Raw genomic sequence first — 24,250 nt, 5'->3', positions numbered from 1 at the left:
TAATAAACCAAACCTCTTCCCCCACAAGGGCAAAAAACCCCTCAAACCCCATTTAGGTAATAGCAATGTGAAGGTGTTAAGGCACTGAAACAGATGCCCCAAACAAGCACACACAGGCTTTAAAAAAAAAAAAAAAAAGTCATAATATTAAAAAAAGGCTAGTGATACTTGCTAGATCTTCTTTGAAGCTTGTTCTCCCGCCACTCCTCCCCACCTTTAAGGTATTTAACATTTCCCAAGGGTCCTCTTTATCTGTTCTGACCTAGATTTCCACTAAGAATTTCCTAGAGGCTCTTAGAGGCTCCTTTCTTTTTCAAGCCACTTTCAGATTCTCCCTTGTACAAATATGGAGATTTTTCTAGTGGATGCATGTAAATGTAAGTGATGGGCAAAAAGTGAAATCAGTCTAGAGAAGGAATTTGGAGACACATGACATAAGGAAAAATGAATTTACCATGAACATGTTAAGTGGGGGTGCCTGGGTGGCTCAGTGGGTTAAGCCTTTGCCTTTAGCTCAGGTCATGATCTCAGGGTCGTGGGATGGAGCCCCGCATTGGGCTCTCTACTCAGTGGGGAGCCTGCTTCCCCCCTCTCTCTGTCTGCCTCTCTGCCTACTTGTGATCTCTCTCTCTCTCAAGTAACTAAAATCTTAAAAAAACCCATGTTAAGTGGTAAAGTGTTACATATGTTAAGAAAATATTAAAAATCACTCTTTCTCTGTTTGAGCCACAGAATCTTTTCAGAGCCCCCTTCCAGAAATTTGTAATTATCCCTTTTATTCGTGGAGGAGAGCCCTTGATAGGTTTTCCCAGAAAGTATGTGTTCCAGAGTAGTTAACACTGTGGGTTCTGCATTTAGACCCAGGTGCTAGGTCTGGCTGTGCTACTTAGAAGTGGGTAACAGTAGGCGAACTGCTCAACCACATTTGGCTTCAGTTTTTCTTTTGTTTTTTTTTTGAAGATTTTATTTACTTAGGCAGAGTATGTGAAGGGGCACAGAGTAAGTGAGGGGCAGAGAGAATCTCAAGCCGACTCCGCCTTCCTGCAGAGCCCATAGCAGGGTTGGATCCCATGATCTTGAGATCAGGACCTGAGCTGAAATGAAGAGTTGGACCCTCAAGTGACCCTTGGCTTCAGTTTTCTTTTCTTTTCTTTAAAGATTTTATTTTATTTTATTTTATTTTATTTTATTTATTTATTTAACAGAATAAGAGAACAGGAGAGCACAAGCAGTGGAAGGCGGCAGAGGAAGAGGGAGAAGCATGCCCCCCGCCAAGCAGGCAGCCCAACGTGGGGTTCGATCCCGGGACTCTGGGATTATGACCTGAGCCAAAGGCGTCTAGATGCTTAAGAAAACTGAGGCCCGAGCGCCTGGGTGGCTCAGTTGGCTAATAACACTTACCCCTTCTGGGTGGCAGTGTGAAATCAATGTGAAAATAGAAGGAAAGCATTTAGTGTATGCCTGGTGAGAAGTACTTAATGCCTGTTAGCCACTCGTATTATAAACTTTTTTTTTCTCAAAATATTAACCTATTTCCTACTCTCATCAGAATAGCCTCATTTATCTTTTCCTCTACCCTCTTTCCCTCTCCAAGTTATCCAGTAAGGTTGGAAATGGAATGCAGTTTTTATGCTTACATAGAAATAGTGGGTAAGAATCTTAAAAAAAATAATAATAATTTCAAGTGAGAAATGAGTAACCGAACTATTCCACTCCCTCTTTCTGGTTAAACTGAAATAAACACCACTATCGATGCAAGTATCCGGTCACACATGTGTGGGGCAGCTCAACAGTCAAGAGAAATACAGAATTTCTATATAGAACAGTACTTGATGCAACCTGGAAACAAAGAGGTGCTCGAAACTGGTCCCGAAGCTGACCCCACATGGCAAGCACCGGGTTCATAGATCGGGGATAGCTCTGGTGAAGGACCGAGTAAGGTTCTGGGTCCCAGAGACTCTTCAGTCTCATCCCCTCAACAATGCAGTGGTGGTGGTTTTAAATATTAAAGAAACTCAACATATCAGTTTAGCCTCTTCCAAGAGATACTAGAGAAAGGGGAGTTAGGAAAGAATTTTCCGTTTCTGACCTTGGTCAAGCAAGTAGAATTAAGTCAGCAGGAAACGCAAAATTGCCAACAATTATTATAGAATAATTTATATTAGAATAAAGCACCTTGTGAGGGGAAACACTATACAAACAGGACAAAGTGAAGGCGCCCTCGTCTCCGAGGCCTACTCACCCGGTCTGTGACTGTTGCTATAATTAAGGCATTTGGCACGAGGAGGGCAGTTTTGGTTTTCTTTATGAGGGTGACTGAGAACGCCGGAATAGAGATCTGAAACAGAATCAGTTCACACTGGTTGAGTGTTCACTGAACATGACTTCAAATCTTCATGTAGAAGGACGAAAAAAAATTTTTTAAAGTTTAACGAAGAAATCCAAAACCACCAGGGAGCTCTCCAGCCTCCAGGAACAAAGCCAGTCTCCTCCAAGTTCTGCTTCCAAAGCCAGAGGGTAAATCTGCCTCATGAATTCTACTCGAAGGGCTGGGTGAAAAACCTTGATCTTGAGACAAGGCAATGAATGCAAAATGCACAGTCATCTTAAAGGTAGGCCCTGGCTCTACAGAAACAGAGTGCTTGTGGCCATCCCCCTAGGGCTAATCTCCACACACCTCCCTCTCATCTATCCTTATACATACGCAGGTATGGAAAACCTTGACTGATGCTGTTATAGTGGAATCACTACTGGACAGAAAGTCCGGGATCTGAATTCTCAGTTGTTACTTTCGTGAAAGCGAATAAAGGAAACCTTATTTAAAATGCAATCTGGACGCCTAAATGGGGAGCTCTCCTGTACCACTTCTGGTCCTCAGTTGCAGATCCCAACAGGAAGAAGCCCACTTGACTACCCACCCCAGCCAGAGGAAGGAAGGATTTCTCCTTGCCCAGCAACAAGCTCAGCCAATGAGAAGGCATGAACGCTCAATTCTCTTCAATGAGCTTATGTCCAAAGAAACCCCTCCCAACTTCCTCCTTTGCTCTATAATTTAATATTTTTCTCCTTTGATCTCGACTTGCATATGGTTTGCCAGAGCTTTGCATGGCTCAAAGTGCGATTTCTCTCCCATTCCTGAATAAACCCATTTTGCTGATAAAACCACTGGCTGTTTTACTTTTTACAGTCCATACTATCTGCATGACCTACTCGGTCTTACAAACCACACTTTCTAAGTCTCAGGTTTCTGATTTGTAAAATGGAGATAATCTCTCCTGCTTCCCAGGATATTCTGTGGATTCAGTGAGGTAATATATGGAAAATACCTAGCACTCATTAAGAAAGTAATGTATTGTGCTCATTTTGGCAGGACATATACTAAAATTGGAATGATACAGAGGAGATTAGCAGGGCCCCTGTGCAAAGATGAGTGCAAATTCATGAAATGTTCCACATTAAATAATAAAAAAAAAGTCATTCATTTCCTCATTTGTCTTATAAAAAGAGGATAAGTGAAATAAAAGAACTTAAACAACTTCTCTGGTTTGAACAATAGAGATTTAGAACAGATGAGAGTGTCATTTTAATTAGGACAGTCCTATAAAGTACATGCTCTAAGAGACTAGGACATGTGTTTACAGAGGTAGGTGACTTGTCCAAGGTCATAAATGGGTTATGAGAGAATCTGAATCAATCCAATCCAAAATGTGGGTTCTTTTTCATCCAGTGTATTACAAGCATGTACCAGATAACATGAAAAATAGATGTTCCAATATTTTTATATCCCCCAAGCCAGTTTGGTTACAAAGAGAAACGGGCCATATCACTTTAATCATGATAAAGAGTCACTTGCATCCACGGTAAAATGAACTGACTCCCTCCACAGATACACTTATTCAAGTGTACATTATCTTGTAAAAATGCTTCACATATTCTAGAAGAGAGCAACAAGGTCAGTGGGGAAGAGGAGGGCCTTAGGTTAGTACTGTCAGTTTGAAGGAAGAAAACTGAGCTTTTAATTCTGAATACTGTCTTTCCTGTATTTAGGTTTATGAGACAGAGATGTTCTACTGCCCCTCCAAGTTCCAGATGGGAAGACTATGGAAGAATGAGGGGCTAATCTTAATGAGATATTTCCTAAAAACCATTTTGTTTCTGAGCAGCAGCACAAGTGCACAGAGACTAGGGGCTACACATTTGGTTTTTTTCATAATCTAAGGCATGGAACACTCTTAAGGAGTTTTCAATCAACTGCTTAATAAGTATAAAATGACAACCAGATCACATGTGAGAAATAAAGTATAAATCATTTTTCAGTTTGAGTCTAGATGGGATATGATCCATGCATTTACTTTTACCAGTATCTGAAAATGCAGTCAGACTGACCAAAATGTCCTGATTACATTAAGGCTGCACTTTGTTAATATTTTTCCAGGGTAGGGTGCTTAGAATTTCCCTCCCGAGAGTGAATTGTGAACTGCCTTTAGTTTACGCAGGATCATGTTGGACCCAGTTCTGTTGGCAGTATGGGAATTCTGCCACAGATCTGTGGCCCCAATCTCCTTGCCACCATCCTGGGAAGGGAAGAAATGTACAGGTCACTACTACAGTTCTTAAGTTCCTACCTCCTGATGATTTTTAACCCCTTGTCTCTTAGATTAGCTATAGCACATGCAAAAGCAACCCCGCTACTACCTTTTTGGAAAACCAGTGTGTTAGGCCACTCCTTTTCTCTTTTTTTGGTCTGGTCATTTCTCTTTTAGGTAGATAATGGATTTTAAAACCACTGCTAGGATCATATTAGCTTCAAAGTACACTTACTGAGTTTAAGAATTCCCCCATCCCTTAACAAAGACTCATTCTTCCTTCACTAATATCTCCAGCCCTGCTGCTTTCATCAGAGGTATTGGCTCTAAATTCCTGGGAATTATCTTATCACATTAAACTGTGGAGATTTCTGGGGCACCTGGGTGGCTCAGTGGGTTAAAGCCTCTACCTTTGGCTCGGGTCATGATCCCAGGGTGCTGTGATCGAGCCCCGCATCGGGCTCTCTGCTCAGCAGGGAGCCTGCTTCCCCACTCTCGCTCTCTGCCTGCCTCTCTGCCTACTTGTGATCTCTGTAAAATAAATGAATAAAATCTTTAAAAAAAAACCCCAAAAACTGTGGAGATTCCTGCTACCTAATCCCTTCCCTACTCCATGAACAAGTTCTTACAACTGAGCAGTTTAGAAATCCGGTATAAACTGCTTAATACTGTTTTGCATTATACTGATTCAGGTGATCATATTTATCAAAATGTTTGTCGAAACACAACTCTACATAATTACAGAACAACATCAAAATAACATGTCTGACCTACAGAACAATGTGCTAGTCGGCGGACCCAACACCAACAAAATCAAGAATTTTCCCTTGTATTTGTTACATAGTCATTATCCTAAAGATTGCCAGGGGCTTTAGGGAGAATATTTAAATAAAACATAACTACTGCCCAAAAAGTTTTTAGTCAGCAACTTCATGAATATTAAAGCAGCTCGTTTATGATTCAGAAGGATTAACAACTCATTAGGTCACGCAAACCTAAGGAGTTTCTCAGACTCCTTGTTCTGGTGGCCTGAATGGACTGTGGTGTGACATTGCAGGTCAAAGGGAAAGAATGTCAGTGGGATGGTATTATCTTTTTCCTTCTTATGACATAGTCCCAGGGTCCTCCCTTTGGAAGGAGTGGCTTGGGAAAGCTGCCAATTCCTCCAGGCTATCCTCCTTAACAGCTCAGGTGTCTTGGGCCTGTGCTCCCCCAAATCTGTTTAATGAGAATGAGAACTTGTCAATCATTGTCCACTGGGGAATGTGGACAATGACTCTCAGACCAGGCCTTAAGTGTTCTAATTCCTGCTCCTTTGGAGCTGGTTATGGTACAAAATGAGCTCCTTTAAGCCTGTTTTTCTACATGTCTGATGTGATAGGAACAAGGTGTAAAAATCGGTATTTATTTAAAAAATGGTCTTGGGTTTAATATATGTCTTTGAAACAAATGATGGCACGCTCTCCAAATGGACAACTTTGAGAGTTCTCTAGTGACATCTGGGTAAGGATTGAGTGTATGATTGTGGTAGAGATCTATGTATATAAGGAAATAAACTGAGAGTGGTCTTTAGGAGAAAAGGGAAGTTAGTATCAGTTAGAGGTATTTAGAATCTGTAATATTTGGAACTATGATAAGGGAAATAAAGACATAAAGGTATAACAAGAGTAAATATTTATCAACATTGCTACACTTAAACAAACTTGACTTTCACAACATATAATAAAGTGCATAGCTTTCTTTTAAAAAATTATACCAACCTTAGTGTCTTTTCCAAAGACCTTGGAATGAAAACAAATCCAGTTTTCTGATACAAAGAGCTTCCCTTGGTATAATATCTCTTTCTGTAGAGCACAGGTAAAACCTGGGAAAACAGACACAGGTATAAGAGGACTTGCAATTTCCAAATGAAATAAAAATTCCGTAAATATGTTGGTGACTCAGGATTGGCAGAGATAATATACTCATATTCAAAAGATCTTTCCCCTCTTTGTCTTCCGTGGAGTAAAGCTATGGGCATGAGAGTTTGTTTTTTAATTCAAAGTCTGACATGCTTTGGTATGAAACTCAAAATGGTCAGGCAAGTCTAGCACTACAAACGAGAGTTTGAGAATGGAGTTTCAAAATCCTCTTTTTAAGGAAGCGTGTCACCTTGAGCTCGTGTTGGCATTCCTGCCCCTCCTACTCTGGGACCGTCACTAATGACTCCTTTGGAAATTGATGGTCTCAGTGTGGGAAGAGCATGTGACCCACATGATTGGGCCTCATGGCAGGAATCCAGCCTCCTGCTTAACATGGGTATACTGAGAGGCCAGAATGGAACCTTGGTCCTAATGAACCTAAGAGGAGCAGAGGTCTTCACTGGCATGCTAAGCAGGATGTTTGGGGGTGATCCTCGCGCCCCACATCATCTAGGGATTGACACATCTGCGCATTAGAATCTGTGCTTCCTTTCAGCCTTCTTCCAGTGTTCTCTGTTTCTCCAGTCTCGTGATCTTCACTCTCAGGACAACCCATGCACAGTGCATTTCAGCCATCAATACAGAGGTGAGGGGATCATTCTGGAATCCTCTTAGAGTGTTCCCTGTTATGAGGACAAATTCAGTTTCCTGGTCTACTTTCCTTCAGGTGTTTGGTGACAGCTGAATGAAGTTGGCACCACTGTTATATTGTGACTTTCAAAAGCCTGTTCCCCTGGGTGCTTCAGCCCCAAAATGGAGGCCGCTTTCTACCCCCAAACCAATTAGCATCTCTTCAAGTTAAGTCAAACAGACCAGAACTTACTTTGCCTCAGTGGTTCCTCAGTTGGGACATCAAGGAACAACTTGTGGAAGTGCATATTGGCCTTGTACTACAATGAGAACACAACACATGCATCACCACTCACATTTCTTGGTGAAACACTGTAAATTTTGACTTCAATTTAAATTACAAAACAAGGGATGCCTGGGTTGCTTGGCCCATTAGAGTCCAACTCCTGATTTCAGCTCAGGTTGTGATCTCAGGGTGCTGGGATCGAGCACCACGGTGGGCTCTGCACTCATCGGGGAGTCTGCTTGTGGATTCTCTTTCTTTCTGCCTCTCCCCCCAGCTCATGCACCTGCACTCTCTCTCTCATATAAATCTTTAAAATAAATAAATACACCTTTAAAATAAATGAATAAATAAATAACCTAACAAATTTCCCCTCCCTTGATACAGTCGCTTTAGGAATTCCTTCTCTCTGACCTCACAGTCTTCAATACAAGCCTTCAGAGTGGGCAGGGCACAAGGTTTCATTTTCCAAAAAAATTAGTGACCTTCTGGTTGGACAGACATCCGTGACCATGCTATAGCTGGTGGTCACTGTTCTGCCCAGGTGGCTCGACAAGGATGTCCCTAATAACAAATGGCATGAAACTCCAAGGGATCTCACCAGGGAAGGCAGCAGATCTCAGAGCCCTCCAGATACAAAGACTTTCAGAGGGGGGCAGAGGTTGAAGGGTCAGATAAACCCGAGTTCAAGTCTTGACTACACCTCTCCTTTGGTGTGTGATTGTGGCCGAGTGAGGGAGCCTTGCTGAGCCTCAAATTCTTCTGTGTCAGAGGACAAATACACTACTTGCCTCAAAGGGCTCCCATAAGGCTTAAATGGTACAATTCATCTGAAAAACCTACCACCTGGTATTGTCACTCTCATTACTTTTGTTGTGAGAGCATTTCCTTAGTCAGTGTCAGGGGGAGAGAACTCTTGAGGGCGGTAAGAAGACATGTGTTTAGACAGCTGTGACAACAACAATGGACAGCCAGCAATTTCCATTTGGTAACTTGCCTTTACAAATACCATTCCCAAAATAACCTGGGGAACTGGTGTCCCCATTCCATGGGTCTGGACAGTGTGCCTCAGGGAAACTGAATCACTGAACTGGCGCCACACAGCTAAGAGGTAGAACTGGTCCTCCTTCCACAGGACCCCTGCCTGACAGGATGCTTTTGATAAAAAAAAAAGTCTTGTGAGCCGAACAGAGAGATAGTATAAGCAGGCCCTTCATGTTTTATTATCCAAACTAGGAGTGGTCTCAGTGACAGGACTGGCCCTAATACTGCTCTAAGGAAGAGTTTAGAAAGGTCATGAAGATGAAAGATGGTCCCCACAAGTCAGCTATTCTACAAACACCTCATGTAAAGTAGGTCACCTCATGCTGCTTCCTAAAAGTACATTCAGTATCCACAACATTACCTGGATTAAAGCTAAGTATTTCATGGGAGTTTTCCTGAGGTTTATTTTATTTTATTTATTTTTTTATTTTTAATGGCTACAGTGAGAATCAGCTACATGACTTGATTTTAAAAATAATCTGGGCCACGGACGCCTGGGTGGCTGAGTCTGTTAAGCATCTGCCTTCAGCTCAGTCATGATCTCAGGGTCTTCAGATCGAGCCCCACATTGGGCTTCTTGCTCAGCATGGAGCCTGCTTCTCCCTCTGCCTGCTGCTCCTGCTGCTGTGCTCTCTCTTGCTCACAAATAAATAAAAAATCTTAAAAAACAAACGAACAAAAACCCCCCAAAAAACCTGGGCCCAAAAGAAGAAAAAAAATTCATGAAACAAAAACACCTGAAACATGGATTCTTCAAAAATGTGAACATAATATTTATTTATTTATTTGACAGAGAGAGATCACAAGTAGGCAGAGAGGCAGGCAGAGAGAGAGAGGAGGAAGCAGGCTCCCTGCTGAGCAGAGAGCCTGATGCGGGGCTCCATCCCAGGACCCTGGGATCATGACCTGAGCCGAAGGCAGAGGCTTAACCCACTGAGCCACCCAGGCGCCCCCAAAATGTGAACATAATAAAAGGAAAAAAAAATAGGTGGTGGGAATGATCTATATTAAAAACAAGAGATAAATGGATAAATGCAATCATGCCTCCTGACTGGATTCGGGGGGTGGGGGCAAAAAACATTTATAAAGGCCTCCACAGGGGTGCCTGGGTGTCTCAATTCATTAAGTGGCTGCCTTCAGCTCAGGTCATGGTTCCAGGGTCCTGGGATCAAGCGCCGCATCAGGCTCCCTGCTCAGGGGGGAGCCTGCTTCTCCCTCTCCCTCTGCCTGCCACTCTGCCTGCTTGAGCTCTCTCTAGCTGTCAAATAAATAAAATCTTAAAAAAAAAAGGCATTTACTACTGGGACAATTATGGAAATCCAAAATGGATTTTAAGTTAACACGATTTTGGTATATTTACTGTTTAGTTACATTTCTTGTGTGTGCCAATGTGTTTTTTGTTGTTGTTCTTAGGAAAAACATATTCAAGTATTTAGGGGTGAAGTGTCAATAACCACTTCAAACCATTGACTCCAGTAAGTATTCCCCACTCTAAGACACTGAACTGGACTTTCACACCCATCTGGGGGTGTTTGAGAGCAGAACTGAACTACTCCTGGACAAGAATCATGATCCCATTCATAGGTTCCTCAACCCCCCAGCCCCAGTGGAGCTGGGGAGCCTTTCATTCATACAGGTGCTGTATCAGACTCTTATTTTAATGCAAGGCTATCAAAGCTCTCCTGGTCTCAGTTAATTATTAGACCAGCATGTGACCAAATTGTTCCCTGCTCTCAGGGTGCTTGTCAGAGTTAGGGAGCACGGTGTGGAACCCACCACTGCCCAGGATATACTGAAAGGTCAGTGGGGAAATATGATCTTGATTAAAAATCAACCAAAGGAACGGCAATCTCTTCTTTCTTCCAGATTCCCAACCACCCCTGCCTATGGGAGTCCTGACGAACAGGGAGATGCACACTTGGGTTTAGTGTCCCTGCCGTGACATGACGCACACTGCCTTCCCAAGTTACCTGGCTGGAAGACGAATACTTTTTCCTGTCCATCTTAGATTCATTTTTGCTTTCTGCTTTACAGTCATTCTTGTCACTTGCTAAAGAGGTACCGTCAAAACTGGATTTGGACCTGAGGAAAGAGAATCCAGGGAGTCTGTAAGATGAATTTTGTATGCTATTCATTGACTGTATTGTGACAAATCTTGATTATTATACAATCGCATGAGAAAACCTGACATTGGTTTTTCTCTTCTCGACCTTGGTGATCACTCATGATACTCTGCAAGCATTTACACAGTATAGTGTGTAGGAGACTGGGATGGTTTCACGAGGCCGCAATCTTAAACTGGAGAAATGTGAACTTGTGGGAGAAGTATCAGCTGAACTGTGAAGGTCAGTATACCATCTCAAAAGTCTTTTAAGCAGTCAAAAGGAGCAGGCAAATTATTAAACAAAACTACAGCTATAGTTCAAGCAAAGAATATTTTTGTTTCAGATTTCCATTAATATTTAACATGTGTTAATTGAGGAGGGCATTGTATTAAAGTCAGGAGGCACACAAGGCAGTCTTTTTCCTTAAGGAGCCCAAGAATTCATCAGACATCTTTTTTTAAAAGGCAGTACAAAATTTAGCACCAAATAATACATACCAGGGGTATTGGGGGCAGGTAGAGAGATACAAAGTCCAACAGGAGATAAGAGAAGAGGGGCTCAATAGCACTATCTATCTGGGTTTAATACACTGGGTCCCAGAGGATGAGCAGGAAGTGGATATGAGGAAAAGAGAAACAAAACATCCCACAGTGGGGAAAACAGATGTGAAACCAGGATAAAAATGAAGAATGTGTTTTAAAGTCAAGTCTTCCTTTGTTCTAGTGAGGGCAGAGGTATTTCTGAGGTGACTCTGATCCTGGCTCTCCGTTTGAGTACATATGCAAATTTGTACATGTCTTCAGGCCTACAGACATGCAGAATCATTTCAAAGTAGAATGCATGTATGATTTTTTTGAGGTCTACATAGGACCAACTTTTAGGATACAATTATGTGGGATTATTTTTGGTTATTGGGAAAAATAGCACATGAAATTCATGATTCCACAATATGATTCCTTACAAAGAGGCTCAGTTAAAACTACTATTTGGTTCAAAGCAGATGTAAGAATCTTTCCTTTTTTTTTTTTTTTTTCCAAAGCAGATGTAAGAATCCTGAGTAATTCAGGAGGTTTGAGGGTACGACTCAGAGACAGAAATGACTGATGTCAGATTTTAGACTCTGGGTCTCTCAGCTATGAAAAAACAGGCTATTGGATATTTTGGGCCCTTGCCAGCCCCAACAGTTTGGATCCAAGTTGCTCTAGCCACAGGTGAAGATTTGGACTTAGCTACTGACCACTGAAACCATTCACAGATACAAATTCCTTCTGAATTCTAGCAATTACTTTTCTCTTTGAAATTATGAGTAAAGACTGTACTCCAAAATAAAATTATTTTTTTTTTTACAAATGTCAAATTACCTACTATTTATACTAGACACTAATCTGATTTAATCACCTCTACTGGTTCACATTAGTAAATGTCAATGGAATTGCCAAGGAAACGACCTCTTGAAGGACTCAGCAAATGCACCCAGGAGGGCAGCTGTATCCTTGACGAATTCAAGAGCCACCAGCAGAATGGACTTCTGCATAGCACAGCGCTCTGTGAAAGGGGGAGGAGGGCTGCTGATTTACATAGCATTGCTATCTCCGTGTCTTCAGAACTGTGGTACTCGCTTTTCTCACAGGTGACTATGAAGGGGACGGAAAGCCCAGTGTAAATGAAAATGTCTGGCCTCTTACTCAAAAATTAGGAATTTCCCGACAGTGAGAGCAGAGCAGTAAAGCACGTGGGGGGCTCTCTGCTACGACACAGGCAACTCACCCACACTGTTTAATAAGCCACTCTCACGATGAGTGTGCTTCTCATCCGAAGCCTGGGGGAGGCGGGGTCAAAGCAACTTTTTCCAAGCACCCACTGGAGCCAGCCAGTAATGGTAAAAGATTCAAGAAACGACATACTTTGTGCCTTTGCCCAGAGACTCGAGTGGTGAGTGAGGGGAGATGCTCAGACAGGAAACAGCTATAGGTGTGAGATGTGTCAAGCCAGCCATGCAGAACTGAAGACGAGAGAACGAGGAAGCCAGAAAAGAAAAATCTCAGGCACAGCGATGAGACTTACGCTTGGTCTTGAATGAAGTAAGGATTTGGAGAGAAGGAATGGGCTGGGAAGCCAGGAAGGAAAGGGAAAGGCAGGAGTTACTTCATTACCCTTCAGCAGAGGCCACAAGACCCCAAAGGAGCAGTTCTGACAGATGCAGTCTCAGGGAGGAGGAAGGAGAGCAGTTCCCCCACACCACCCAGCACAGATCCCTGGCCACACTTCCCGAAACTGACCATAGGTACACCCATTCTCTTTTTCAGGGCAAGAAAAGCAAGCTGAAGTTCCTACTTCTTCCTTCCGTGTGAAAGCAAAGACATAACTGGAGTCTGAGAAAGTGCCAGGGACCATGGCTCCTCTCAGAACGGCCTGTTCCTCTGCCCCAGCCTCATGACCAAACTGCCGCTGGCTTCCAGCTCCGGCCCCCAGGAAGTAGGTGGCCCCCTGAGCCATGCACACCCTGGCCAGGGATCCCAGGCAGGTGGCTGCCAGGACAGCAAGGCAGCAGGTGAGCACACGCACAGGCAGAGAGGCCCAAGCTGGGTAGGCCTCGAGGGCTCCTTGGCCAGCCTTTCCAGGTGCTTCCAAGGTCTATGCCAGACAGGGGGCTATGCTGGCTTTATCTGGTAGCAAGATCTGTCCTTGAAGAATGGGGCAGGTGTTCTGCAGGAGACTGGGGCAAGAAGGAGGAAAGATGCCGCCCAAAAGAAATGAGACAGGAGGGCAAGCACTGGTGCCAGGATATCAAAGACAGACACCCTGCTTGTTTCTCAGGGGTTTATTCGCCTACACGAGATCCTGATTCTCAGCCACCACCACCAAACTAGAAACACGGGCTCCTCCCAGCAGCCCCTCCTCCCGAGACGCCCCAGAGAACCAAGTGTCACCATGAGGACTCACCGCAAGGAAAGGATTCTCTTCTGGTCTGGGGACTCGGCCTCAATGGACGGGGTTGGGGACTGGACTGTTGGCGACTTACAGATCTTCTTTTTCTCCTCCACACCATTCTCAGCCTCTGAGCTGGAGAAGAGAGAAGCACGCTTGGTCTTAGACATCCGGGGAAGGGGGTGGAAGGAAAACCGATGAAAACACCTTGCTTTCTGGAGGAGGGAATAATGTTCAATCCCCATAGCAGGCGGAAGTCAACTTGGATGGCAGTGCCCTTCCCAGATCTCCATTCTGCTGCCTCTCGGCTGATTCCTCAAGGGCATGAGCTCCAGGTCATGCCTGCTGCAACAGGTAAATGTCCAATTTTGTGGGAGCTGGGTGGCTGTCAGGTGTGCGCCCGTGGGCCCCACACTGCTCGGCTCCAGCAGGCTAGCTGTGTGCTGGGGCAACAGATCACCCAGAGGCTGGGAGGGCCTGTGTACACACGTGCTCAGCACACACGCTCACGCATGGCTTTCTGCCAGGTGTGAGCCTTTCTGCTGCGAGCCCCCACCCCTTTGTTTGCATTTCTCTTGTGTCATTTACCACCCACTGTGGTAGTTATATATAGGTCCCACTTTGGGTTGTTGATATTTTAACCAAGCACTTCTCTGAGCCATTTACAGTCTCTAATCTATGCAGCCACCTGGGCTGGGTAGGAATTATGACACCCCCTCTTGTTAACAGATCTGGAATCTGAGGCCCTCAGATATCATCCACCTTGCCCAAGCTCACACAACCAGTATCTGTCTGAGTTGGGATTCAAGCTAAGATCTGTCCATCGAGGATGCCTCAGGGTACACACCCATCCTCATATCCTTGTCTCTCTTTCCCCTGCCATCCACCCACCCACCCGCACAAACCATCTGTCCCTCCATTGAGCCCCCTCATAGCTCGATAAGCTCCCGGGCGGGTAAGGATCTTAGTGATTTTTATACTGACCACATGGTTTAGGTGAGTGCTGGTATCTAATCACGATCAATAGGCTTTTAGACAACGAGGGCTGACTTTGGTGACGGAAGGATTAGAGGGGAAGCAAGTGGTACTGCACCCTGTACCACTAACAGATGAGGGTAACCAGTGGGGTGGACATGGGAGCTGAGCTCCCTCAATCTTAGGGACCAGGGACACTAATTTCAGTTTGGGAAAGAAAGAGGAGGGCGAGGAATGCGGGAAGAGAGAATACATGGTGTTTTACATGGTACTCCTTCTGTACCAGTCTGCAAAGCACAGAATTCACAAGACACATTTCTGAGAATGTGAGAGCTCTAGGGTGGCTGAACATGAAGGGAAACATATTAAGATAGCATTGCGATGACTGTTTGGCTACTCTGAATCCTCATTTCCCACCATTTGGTGCCTTTACCTGCACATGACCTCACAGGCAGGAAATGTGAGTGGTTAGCTAAAGCTTTGTGGTTGCTCTCTTACCACTTCTCACAGTATGTGACAGTTCCGGCCCATTCTAGTAAGACCGCAGTAGTGTCAAAATCAAGACCAAGTGTATCTGACAAGGTAGCCAGTTAACCATCCCTACAGATGGTGGGTGTTCTTCCACTGGAGTTAGCATTCCACTTCTTAGTACATCAGCATTCCCCAACCTTCCATGTCTTCCATTCTCAAAGTGCTCAAAATCACTTAAGTACATTCAAAGAGCTCAGTCCGTAACTGAACTGCGTGATGTGACAAAAGGCACATGGAAGTCTTTGCCATATTAATAGGAAGACATTACTTTGGTTTGAAATAGAGGGTTTTATTTAATTTTACAATCAAGCTGAATTCGTAGACTCTAAATTTTAGAAGGTTAAGGGGCTTTAGAAGATACTTCTGCCCACCCTAACCCTCCCCAAGACACACACATTATCCCCATTCTTCAAAAGCATCAGATGGGGGACACCTGGGTGGCTCAGTTGGTTCAGTGATTGCCTTTGTCTCAGGTCATGATCCTGGAGTCCCAAGATGGAGTCCCATGTGGGGCTGCCTACTCAGTGGGGAGTCTACTTCTCCCTCTGACCCTCCCCTCTCTCATGATCTCACCTCTCATTCTCACTCTTAAGTAAAATCTTAAAAAAAAAAAAAAAGCATGAGATGGTAATCCACTTGTGAGGCCCTCCTTAAGTAGGGAGAGTAAGCGTGTGTAGACCCTCCATAATCCATTTGGCATTTACTTATGTGTTTCCTGAATTTTGTGCACGAGTTTGAGGTGCTGCTATCCTGTACAGCACCTCTGCATACCGAGAAAGGACCCTCCCCCAGGAACCACTCACCAAAAGCTACCCATCAGTTTGGAGGAAGCCCTATTGCTATGTGGCCTGGCAGAGCTAAGGTACCCCTAGCTTGGGGCAAATGTCTTATTTAGCCAACTCCTAGACTAAATTCCTTATGCACAGGGAACATCTGAGTTTTTCCATGGCTCTCAGCTCAGCATTTGGCTCCTAGTGGTACATGTTGACTGATGTGGGATTCATTCTGCAGTGTCTCACACAGAAATTCATGTAAGGGCCCATTCAGTTTTAGAGGTTTGTCGACTTAAAGATGGCACAGGAGCACCTGGGTGACTCAGTTGTTAAGTATCTGCTTCCGGCTCAGGTCAAGATCCCAGGGTCCTGAGATCAAGCCCCCATCCCTACTGTCAGGCTCCCTGCTCAGCGGGGAGTCACTTCTCCCTCTGCCCCTCTCTCTACCCCCCATGCCCCATTCATGCTCTCTCCCTCAAATAAATAAATAAAATCTTAAAAAAAAAAAAAAGATTCCACAGAAAATCAAGTAAGTGAATTCCTAACACAGGAGAGCTCACTCCCACAAGCACCCCTCCCCCTTGAGGTCTTGTGGCAGAGGATTGAAACCATAATAGAATCCAAACAGCAAAGACTGGCCGAGCATGGGAGGGCAATAGGATGGTTCCACAAGGCCCCTCTGTCACTTTAAAGTTACTGTCTATAAAGCTAAACTCACTGACAACGGAGATGAAATAACAGGTCTTGTTTAAATCATGAAAAAGAAGAAACCAGGTATTTTTCTTTCTTTTTTTCTAACCAAGAAGATAAGGCCTTTCAGGGACATTGGCTACAAGAGTCAACTAAAAAACAAGACAAAACCAAACCAAACCAAAAGAAAGTCTTCCTCTTTTTTCCTTTCTCTCTCTTTTTGATACATAAACAATTTACTAATAGATAAAGCCTCAAGATTTAAATTTCCTCTTGGAAACACCCATGGTGCGGCCTCAGCAGCCTATGATCTTAAGTGTTGGCCTTGGACACGAAGTCCCCAAAAGTGTTGCAGCCCTGTGTGAGCCCGAGTCCTTTTCCATTGCTGCAGGTCTTCCCAGAGTTTGCTGTCCAGACCATGAGCCAGGACCTGGTTGTATTTTTTTCCATACTTAATATCCTTTAGTGTGTTCAAGAACCAGTCTGGAATCTTATACTGGTATGGATTCTGCATAATGGCAATCACACGTTCCATCTCATCCTCCGTCAGCTCTCCTGCCTTTCTGGTGAGGTCGCTCTCTGCTTTCCACAATACCACGTGAGCCTGTCTTTGCCCCACACCCTTCACTGCAGTGATGGCAAAGGTTCTTTTCTGCCCAACCATCAAAACTGGTATCGAGTTCTCACAAAATATGCTGAACTTCTCAGGGATCACTAGAATGTGGCCCTAGTGGTGACCCTAATGGCAGATAATCCAACCTTCCTCTTTCCACAAATGTTTACTGGAAGGGTCCCTGCTAGGCCAGCAGGATGCTGAGCTGGGCAGGTGACACAGAGATAAGTGACGGACAGTTTTACTGTATCCTCAGAAGAACCAGATACTGGAAACGCACGATCAACCTTCACTCAGCCTTAACGAGTTATTTCTTCTCCCATCTCCAACCCAATGTAAGTATCACTTGTGGGCCCTGAAAGCTTTTCAGTGGAATTCCAGAGCACTGAGACAGTCCTGCTTATCCCAACCAAGCCTGACATTACCCTTTGGGGGAATGCATTTTTATTACCAGCTAGGAGGTACTGGTTTCAATAAGACACTGCCCCACACTGTTTCACAATCTATAAATAAATAAATAAATAAATAAACAAAAACGGGCTGGACAATCCCTACCGAGAGGACAATATGAGTCAATTCCCAGACCTCATTAAGCTGATGATGAGATGACTCAGATTTCACAATTTTTCAGAATTGGAATTCTTATATTCCTCCTGGGAAGAGTGTCTCTGAGTTGAAGGTAAACTCAGCATTTCTTTCTCCCATCCCATCACTTTGTTCCTCATGCTGAGAATGAGCCATCATCCCAAGCAAGTCAAGGTAAGTACATATTGGGCAGAATGGTGATTAGGGTGCATCTCAGGTGAGTAAGTGGTGTCTCAGGTAAATGAAAACAAGTGCCTCCTATGGTTCAGTCCAGGCAGATGTATTCCTTTCTGATCACAGTGGTGAATCCCTAGAGTTGAATCTACCTTCAAGTTAAATCAGTCTAAGCTAAGGCACAAAAAATGTTGTCAACTCCCTTAAAGTAGCATGGGTGAGAGTAGTTTTAAATCCATTGTCACTTAAAAAAAAAAAAAATCCCTGATCACCGTATGCTGAAACCACAGTTTTGACCAACAAGGTTTGAAAGTGACTTGAAGATAGGCTATGTTTCACCAGAGGATCTCAAGGGGATAAAATTCTGGAAGGGGGATCATAGTGATTAAGGCCAGGTCTGTCACAATACAGTGCTTTGCTGAAACCCTATACTGGAAACATGGGTATACCTGGCACCAAGACCCTAGGACACCAAACCCTTGTTATTTTATTTTTTATTTTTTAAAATTTATTTTATTTCTTTAAAGATTTATTTATTTGAGGGGGTGGTGGTGGGGGAAAGGGAGACAGAGAATCTCAAGCAGACTCTCCACTGCTTACAGATCCCAACATGGGGCTTGATCTCACAACCCAGGGATCATGACCTGAGCCAAAACCACAGATCAAACACTTAATCACCTGAGCCACTCAGGTGTCCCACCAAATCCGTGTTTTTGGTGTATTGTTTGCTTAGTGGTTTCAAGGCTGGCTGGCAGGCAAGGGCAATACTACGTGGGACCCAAGAGATGGACTACAAGGGTAGAGGAGGGATCTATGGGAGGCTTGGCAGCAACCATGGGACAAATCAGGAGACATCACGGTAATGGTAAGAAGGGTGCATAATAGGGCTTAAATGTACAGGAGGTGGTGATGGACACCAGAGCCTCTCTAAGACCCCTCAGCCTCTCCAACTGCAAAGTAAATTCAAAATCTCCCAAACTAGATTTTCATAAGCCAGGAAGAAGTCTTTCATCTACAATTTTGATACAGTAGATCTTTATCTAGAAACTTTAAACTTTTAATGCATCTATCTACATATTCATGTCTGTGTAAGTACCAGAAGCAAAAGTACACAATACAAAAGTTACAAATGGAACTCTGAAAACTATAAACCACTGATGAAAGAAATCAAAGATGATACAAACAAATGGAAAGACAGCCTGTGCTCACTGACTGAAAGAATATTGTTACAGTGGCCACAGTAGTGGACAAAGCAATCTACAAGGTGCAATCCCTAACAAAATACCAACAGCGTTTTTCACAAAACTAGAACAAGTAATCCTAAAATTTGTATGGAATCACAAAAGCCCCTAAATACCCAAAGAAACTTTGACAAAGAAGAATAAAGATGGAAGTACCATAATCCCAGATTTCAAGATAAACTATGACACTGCAGTCATCAAGACAGTATGGTAATGGTCCAAAGGAGACACATAGATCAATGGAACAGAATAGAAAGCCCAGAAATAAACCCACACTTATATGGTCAATTAATCCATGAAAAAGGAAGCAAGAATGTACAATGGGGAAAAGACAATCTCTTCAGTAAATGGTGCTGGAAAAAATGGATGGCTACATGCGAGAAAAGGAAACTGGACCACTTCCTTACACCATACACAAAAACTCAAAATGGATTAAAGACTTAAATGTGAGACCTGAAACCATGACGCTTGTAGAAGAAAACATAGCGAATAATTTCTTTGACATTGACCTTAGCAACATTCTTCTAGATAGGCATCCTTAGGCAAAGGAAATAAAATAAAAACAAACTTGGGACCACACCAAAATAAAACGCCTTTACACACGTAGGAAACCATGAACAAAACAAAAGGCAACCTATTGATTGCAAGAAGCTACTTGCAAATGATATATCCAATAAGGGGTTAATAGCCAAAATATATCAAGAACTCACATAACACCAAAAAAACAAATAATCTGACTAGCAAATGGGCAAAGGATCTGAACAAACATTTTTCCAAAGAAGATATACAGATGGCCAACACACACATGAAAAGATGTGTCAAAGCATCAGCACTCATCAGGGAAAGCAAGTTCAAACCACAATGAGATACCATCTCTTACCTTTCAGAATGGCTAAGACTTAAAAAGGCAAGAAATAACAAGTGTTGGTGAGGATGTGGAGAAAAGGTAACCCTCATGCACTGTTGGTAGGAATGTAATTCGGGACAGCCACTGTGGAAAACAGTGTGGAGGTTCCTCAAAAAATTAAAAATAGAAATACCACACAACTCAGTAATTCCACTTCTGGATACTTACACAAAGAAACAAAAAACATGTAAAAAGATATATGCACCCCTAGGTTCATTGCAGCATTACTCACAATAGTAAAGCTACGGAAGCAGCCCAAGTATCTACTGATAAATTAATGAAGAAAGAAGATGCAATATAGACACACAATGGAATATTACACAGCCATTAAAAAAATGAGACTTTGCCATTTGTCACAACATGGGTGGGTCCAGAGGGTGTTATGTTAAGTGAATTAAGCAGACAGAGGAAGACAAATACCTTATGATTTCACTTGTATTTGGAATCTAAAGAACAATACAAATGAATAAATACAAACAAAAAGTAGAAAGAGACCCATAAATACACAGAACAAACTGATAGCTCCCAGAGAGTAGGGGTAGGAGGATGGGCACAATGGATGTAGAGGACTGGGGGATATAGGCTTTCAGTTATGGGATCAATAAGGCAAAGGGATGAAAGGTATAGCATAGGGAATATAGTTGATGGTACTGTAATATTGTATGGTAATGATGCTTGTGGTGAGAGCAGCATAATGTATAGACCTGTAGAATTACTATGTTGTACCCTGCAATTCATGGAACATTGTGTAACAACTCCACTTCAATTAAAAAGTTACAAATCACACAAAACAAATCTCCCCACTATCCCTGTTTCATGGTGGTCCTGTTTGTCTCAAGAGGCACCCACTACTGTTCCTAATTTCTGTATGTCTTTCCAGCAACAATCTGTGTACATACAAGTGTATGTATTGTCTATGCACAAATGATAGGATACTATCATACAGCTGGCTTTTCCCCCCTTTTTACTTACTATATATCTTGGTGCTCTTTCCCTATCAATAGACACAGAACTTCCTCATTCTTTTTAATTATTGCATAGAGTTCCACCAAGATGGATAAATTATAACTTAACCAGTTCCTTACTGATGAACATTTAGATGGATTTCAGTCTTACTACAAATACAAATAACACTGCAACAAACGTCATTGTATGTTTCATTTCTTTGTGTGGAAATGAAACACCTGTGTCAAAATGTACACAGTTAAAAAAATTAATAGTTATTGCCAAATTGCCTTCTGCAGAGGTTCTGTAACCCACACCCACAATACAAAGCAGTGTTAACACATTCTTAATAATAAAATGTTAAGCAAAAAAGAATTTTTTCCCAAGTCCCTAGCAGAGTACCTTCACAAAACAGTTACAAGCATATAAAATAACAAGATAATTTTAATGAACACTAGGTGTTAAATTTTTGATCTTTGCAAATGTGAGAGGTTAAAAAAATCCATTATACTTTCAATTTATCATTCTCTATGAGTAAGGTTGAGAGTATTTTCACGTATTTTGAAATTTCCTGTTTTGTGATTTAACGTTTAGACACCTTGCCAATTTTTCTATTGGGCTGTTGACTGAAACATTCAGGAGCAATACTTCTTTTCACAACTATATCACTGATTCTTGCAATATTCTAGAACTGACTTTTTAAATAACTGATATTAAACAATTAGAAGTTAAGTGGATATTAGGGTTGGGCCTAACATTAAAATAAAATGTCGATGACGAATTGACTTTTTGATAGGCTTACTGGCAGGTAGGGAAAAAAGGCCCAAAACGTAGTATTCTTTGGTTTCAGCAAAACCTTTCATGAAACCTCACAGGCTTCTAGTTCAAGAGGGAGGAATGGAGCACAAATGTTTGCCTCTCCTTTCTGAGGGCTGTTAAAATAAGTATAAAAGAAGTAATTCTCCTGCTTATAATCCTGGAGGAAAACCATCAATAGAAAAGTAATTCCCAAATTTCTGGTATATGGAAAGTAGAAAGTAAAGTACAGTATTAACTCATGCAGCCAAGTAAGGAAGCTGTAGTTAGAATATGGGCATCGGGGCACCTGGGTGGCCCAGTGGGTTAAGCCGCTGCCTTCGGCTCAGGTCATGATCTCAGGGTCCTGGGATCGGGTCCCGCATCAGGCTCTCTGCTCAGCAGGCAGCCTGCTTCCCTCTCTCTCTCTCTCTCTCTCTCTGCCTGCCCCTCTGCCTACTTGTGATCTCTCTCTGTCAAATAAATAAATAAAATCTAAAAAAAAAAAAAAAGAAAGAAGTTATAGAATATGGGCATCAGTGGAAGATAAGAGAACAGTAATCTGGTCTGTCAAAGTCCAATGAGGGGGCTATAAGAGGAAGGCTAAGAAGTTGATGAATATAGTAGATTAAATTAAAGGTGTGTATAAGAGATCTTTGACTGCCTCCTCTTGATCCTGGCCCCCATCATCAGGCAGGAAGACCATTAGCTATGGAGGTCAAATATCAGAAGGGATGTCAGTGAAAAGACAGAGTGAACTTAGTTGTACAAAGCCAGGGTACCCTTTATGGAGGGTAGAGCCTTACAGTAAACCCTTCTTATCCTCCCATGGGGAATCGGTAGTCCCCAGGCTAGGTGTCAATCCACTACCCATGCCCTTCCAAAGATCCCAGAAGAGCTCACTAGTCCCTCTTTCTGATATATGAAATGACAACAAAGGATTGCCAGACCCTTGAAGAAAACCTGAAGTCTTAATGACAAGATCGAGATAAACCAACAGGAAAGTAAAACCATTAGGGAACTGACTTCAGAGAACAGAAGAAAACTTAAGGTAAACAAGCGAACAAGAAAAAAAAAAAAAAAAACCAAAAACCCATAGCCTTCCAATGAATATCTTCAAAGAGAGAAGACAGCACCCAGAAAATGGATCACAGTAGTACAGCAAGGGAAAACCCTCCTGGACTCCTAAATTCTCCCAGAGTCCAAGTCCTCTGGAGCTTACAGGCACTTGGTGACCTGCCCTGTTCACCCCTCCTCAGCTCCTGACCCCTCACTCACTTCCTTCCAACCACAGTCCCAAACTCTGACGAGAAAACCTGTGCACTGGCTGTTCATCAAATGTAGATTGATGTACTCTTTAAAGAGGTAAAAGAGAAAGTAGGATTTAGAAAGAGGGATATGCCTAGGCAACATTAAGAGTAGGCAGACGGAGGCAGGGAGCTAGTCTGCATTGACTCTTATGTTCCACCAAAACAGGAAGTGAAGAGATAAGGTTTAAAAATTAATAAGCAAGAAGAAGCAGGATACAAACAATTTTACAGATAATGAAGTAACCACTGCAACTAAAATCAGGCACAGTTAGAAGAAGCTACTGGGGAGGCACATGGAGAAGAGGGGAGGTGAAATTGAGTTTGTTATAAATTTTAATGCACTTTATTAATTTGTGAACACTTAAAAACAAGTTAATACCTTATAAAGAAGATGTAAAATATAGCACAGATCATAAAAATAGGTGGATTTGCTGTCTTCAAATGGCTGAGTTCCTGCTATGTGCAGAACATACTGCCAGGTGCTGCCCTCTCCAGGACTGTGGCCTCTACTGGGAATTTAAGTTTAGCACCTAATTAACACATAATACAGGTTATAAGGGATGTCTACCATACACACAGTGCCTTGGGAATTAAGAAATCAAGCTGTGAAGAGGAGAATCAGGGAAGATTTGTGGAGGAAACCAGCATGACACTGTGGGCATTTATGAGGGGAGGGCAGTATTTCTTTTCTCATTTAGTTGTCAGAAATACATTGCAGAACAAGAAATCACAAGTGTAAATAATATTTCTATTAGTGCTGTAAATAAAAAAATAGACTTGTTCCTTTGGATGAAGAAAATCAAACCCTTCCATTACCACACTGTAGTCATCTCTGCCACCTCTCTACCTGGAGAGACACTGTATTTGTGCAACCATCATGGGGGAAGGATTGATGTTTGAACTGGGGACATACAAGTTAGGCTTGGCTGAGATACCAAAAGGGCACAGAAATACAAGGAAAGGCAGTAGCAAAAATAGGCAGACAAGGAAGAGTTACATATGCACAAGAAAATGGAGCAGGCTGGTTTTCTCTGGAGTGCAGGCAGCAGAAAGAAGTGGCAATTATGTTGTTGGAAAGTTTGATTCCTAATGAGAGTGGGCTGCTTTTAGTCTTCATTTGGTTGGCAGCAGGGATAAATGAAACATTTTTAAGCAGAAGGAATGAAGCGGCAGGGTGTGAAGTGCCCATCTTTTCCCACACAGCCATCGTGAGGGTCTGAAGAGCTACGGACTC

General features: G+C 42.8%; 1 protein-coding gene across 14 annotated transcripts in view; it reads right to left on the bottom strand.

The window, feature by feature from the left end:
- GRAMD2B (GRAM domain containing 2B) overlaps positions 1–24,250 on the bottom strand; it is a 112,446-nt gene that overhangs the window by 13,729 nt on the left and 74,467 nt on the right. For 11 of the 14 annotated variants that reach the window (XM_082724917.1, XM_082724915.1, XM_082724922.1 and 8 more), the window contains exons 2-6: positions 13,493–13,612; positions 10,415–10,526; positions 7,371–7,437; positions 6,347–6,450; positions 2,243–2,338 (exon numbers count right to left, since the gene is read on the bottom strand). In XM_082724917.1, coding sequence (XP_082581043.1) covers positions 2,243–2,338; positions 6,347–6,450; positions 7,371–7,437; positions 10,415–10,526; positions 13,493–13,612 — 499 coding nt within the window. Of the gene's footprint in view, positions 1–2,242; positions 2,339–6,346; positions 6,451–7,370; positions 7,438–10,414; positions 10,527–12,613; positions 12,657–13,492; positions 13,613–24,250 lie in introns of all 14 variants that reach the window. The other 3 variants (XM_082724924.1, XM_082724920.1, XM_082724925.1) reach the window with 1 other exon arrangement.

The sequence above is a fragment of the Mustela nivalis genome (genome assembly GCF_964662115.1).
Source record: "Mustela nivalis genome assembly, chromosome: 3".
Classification (NCBI taxonomy): Eukaryota; Metazoa; Chordata; class Mammalia; order Carnivora; family Mustelidae; genus Mustela; species Mustela nivalis.
The sequence above is the reverse complement of the archived record's forward strand: the minus strand, read 5'-3'. Positions and strand labels throughout refer to the sequence as shown.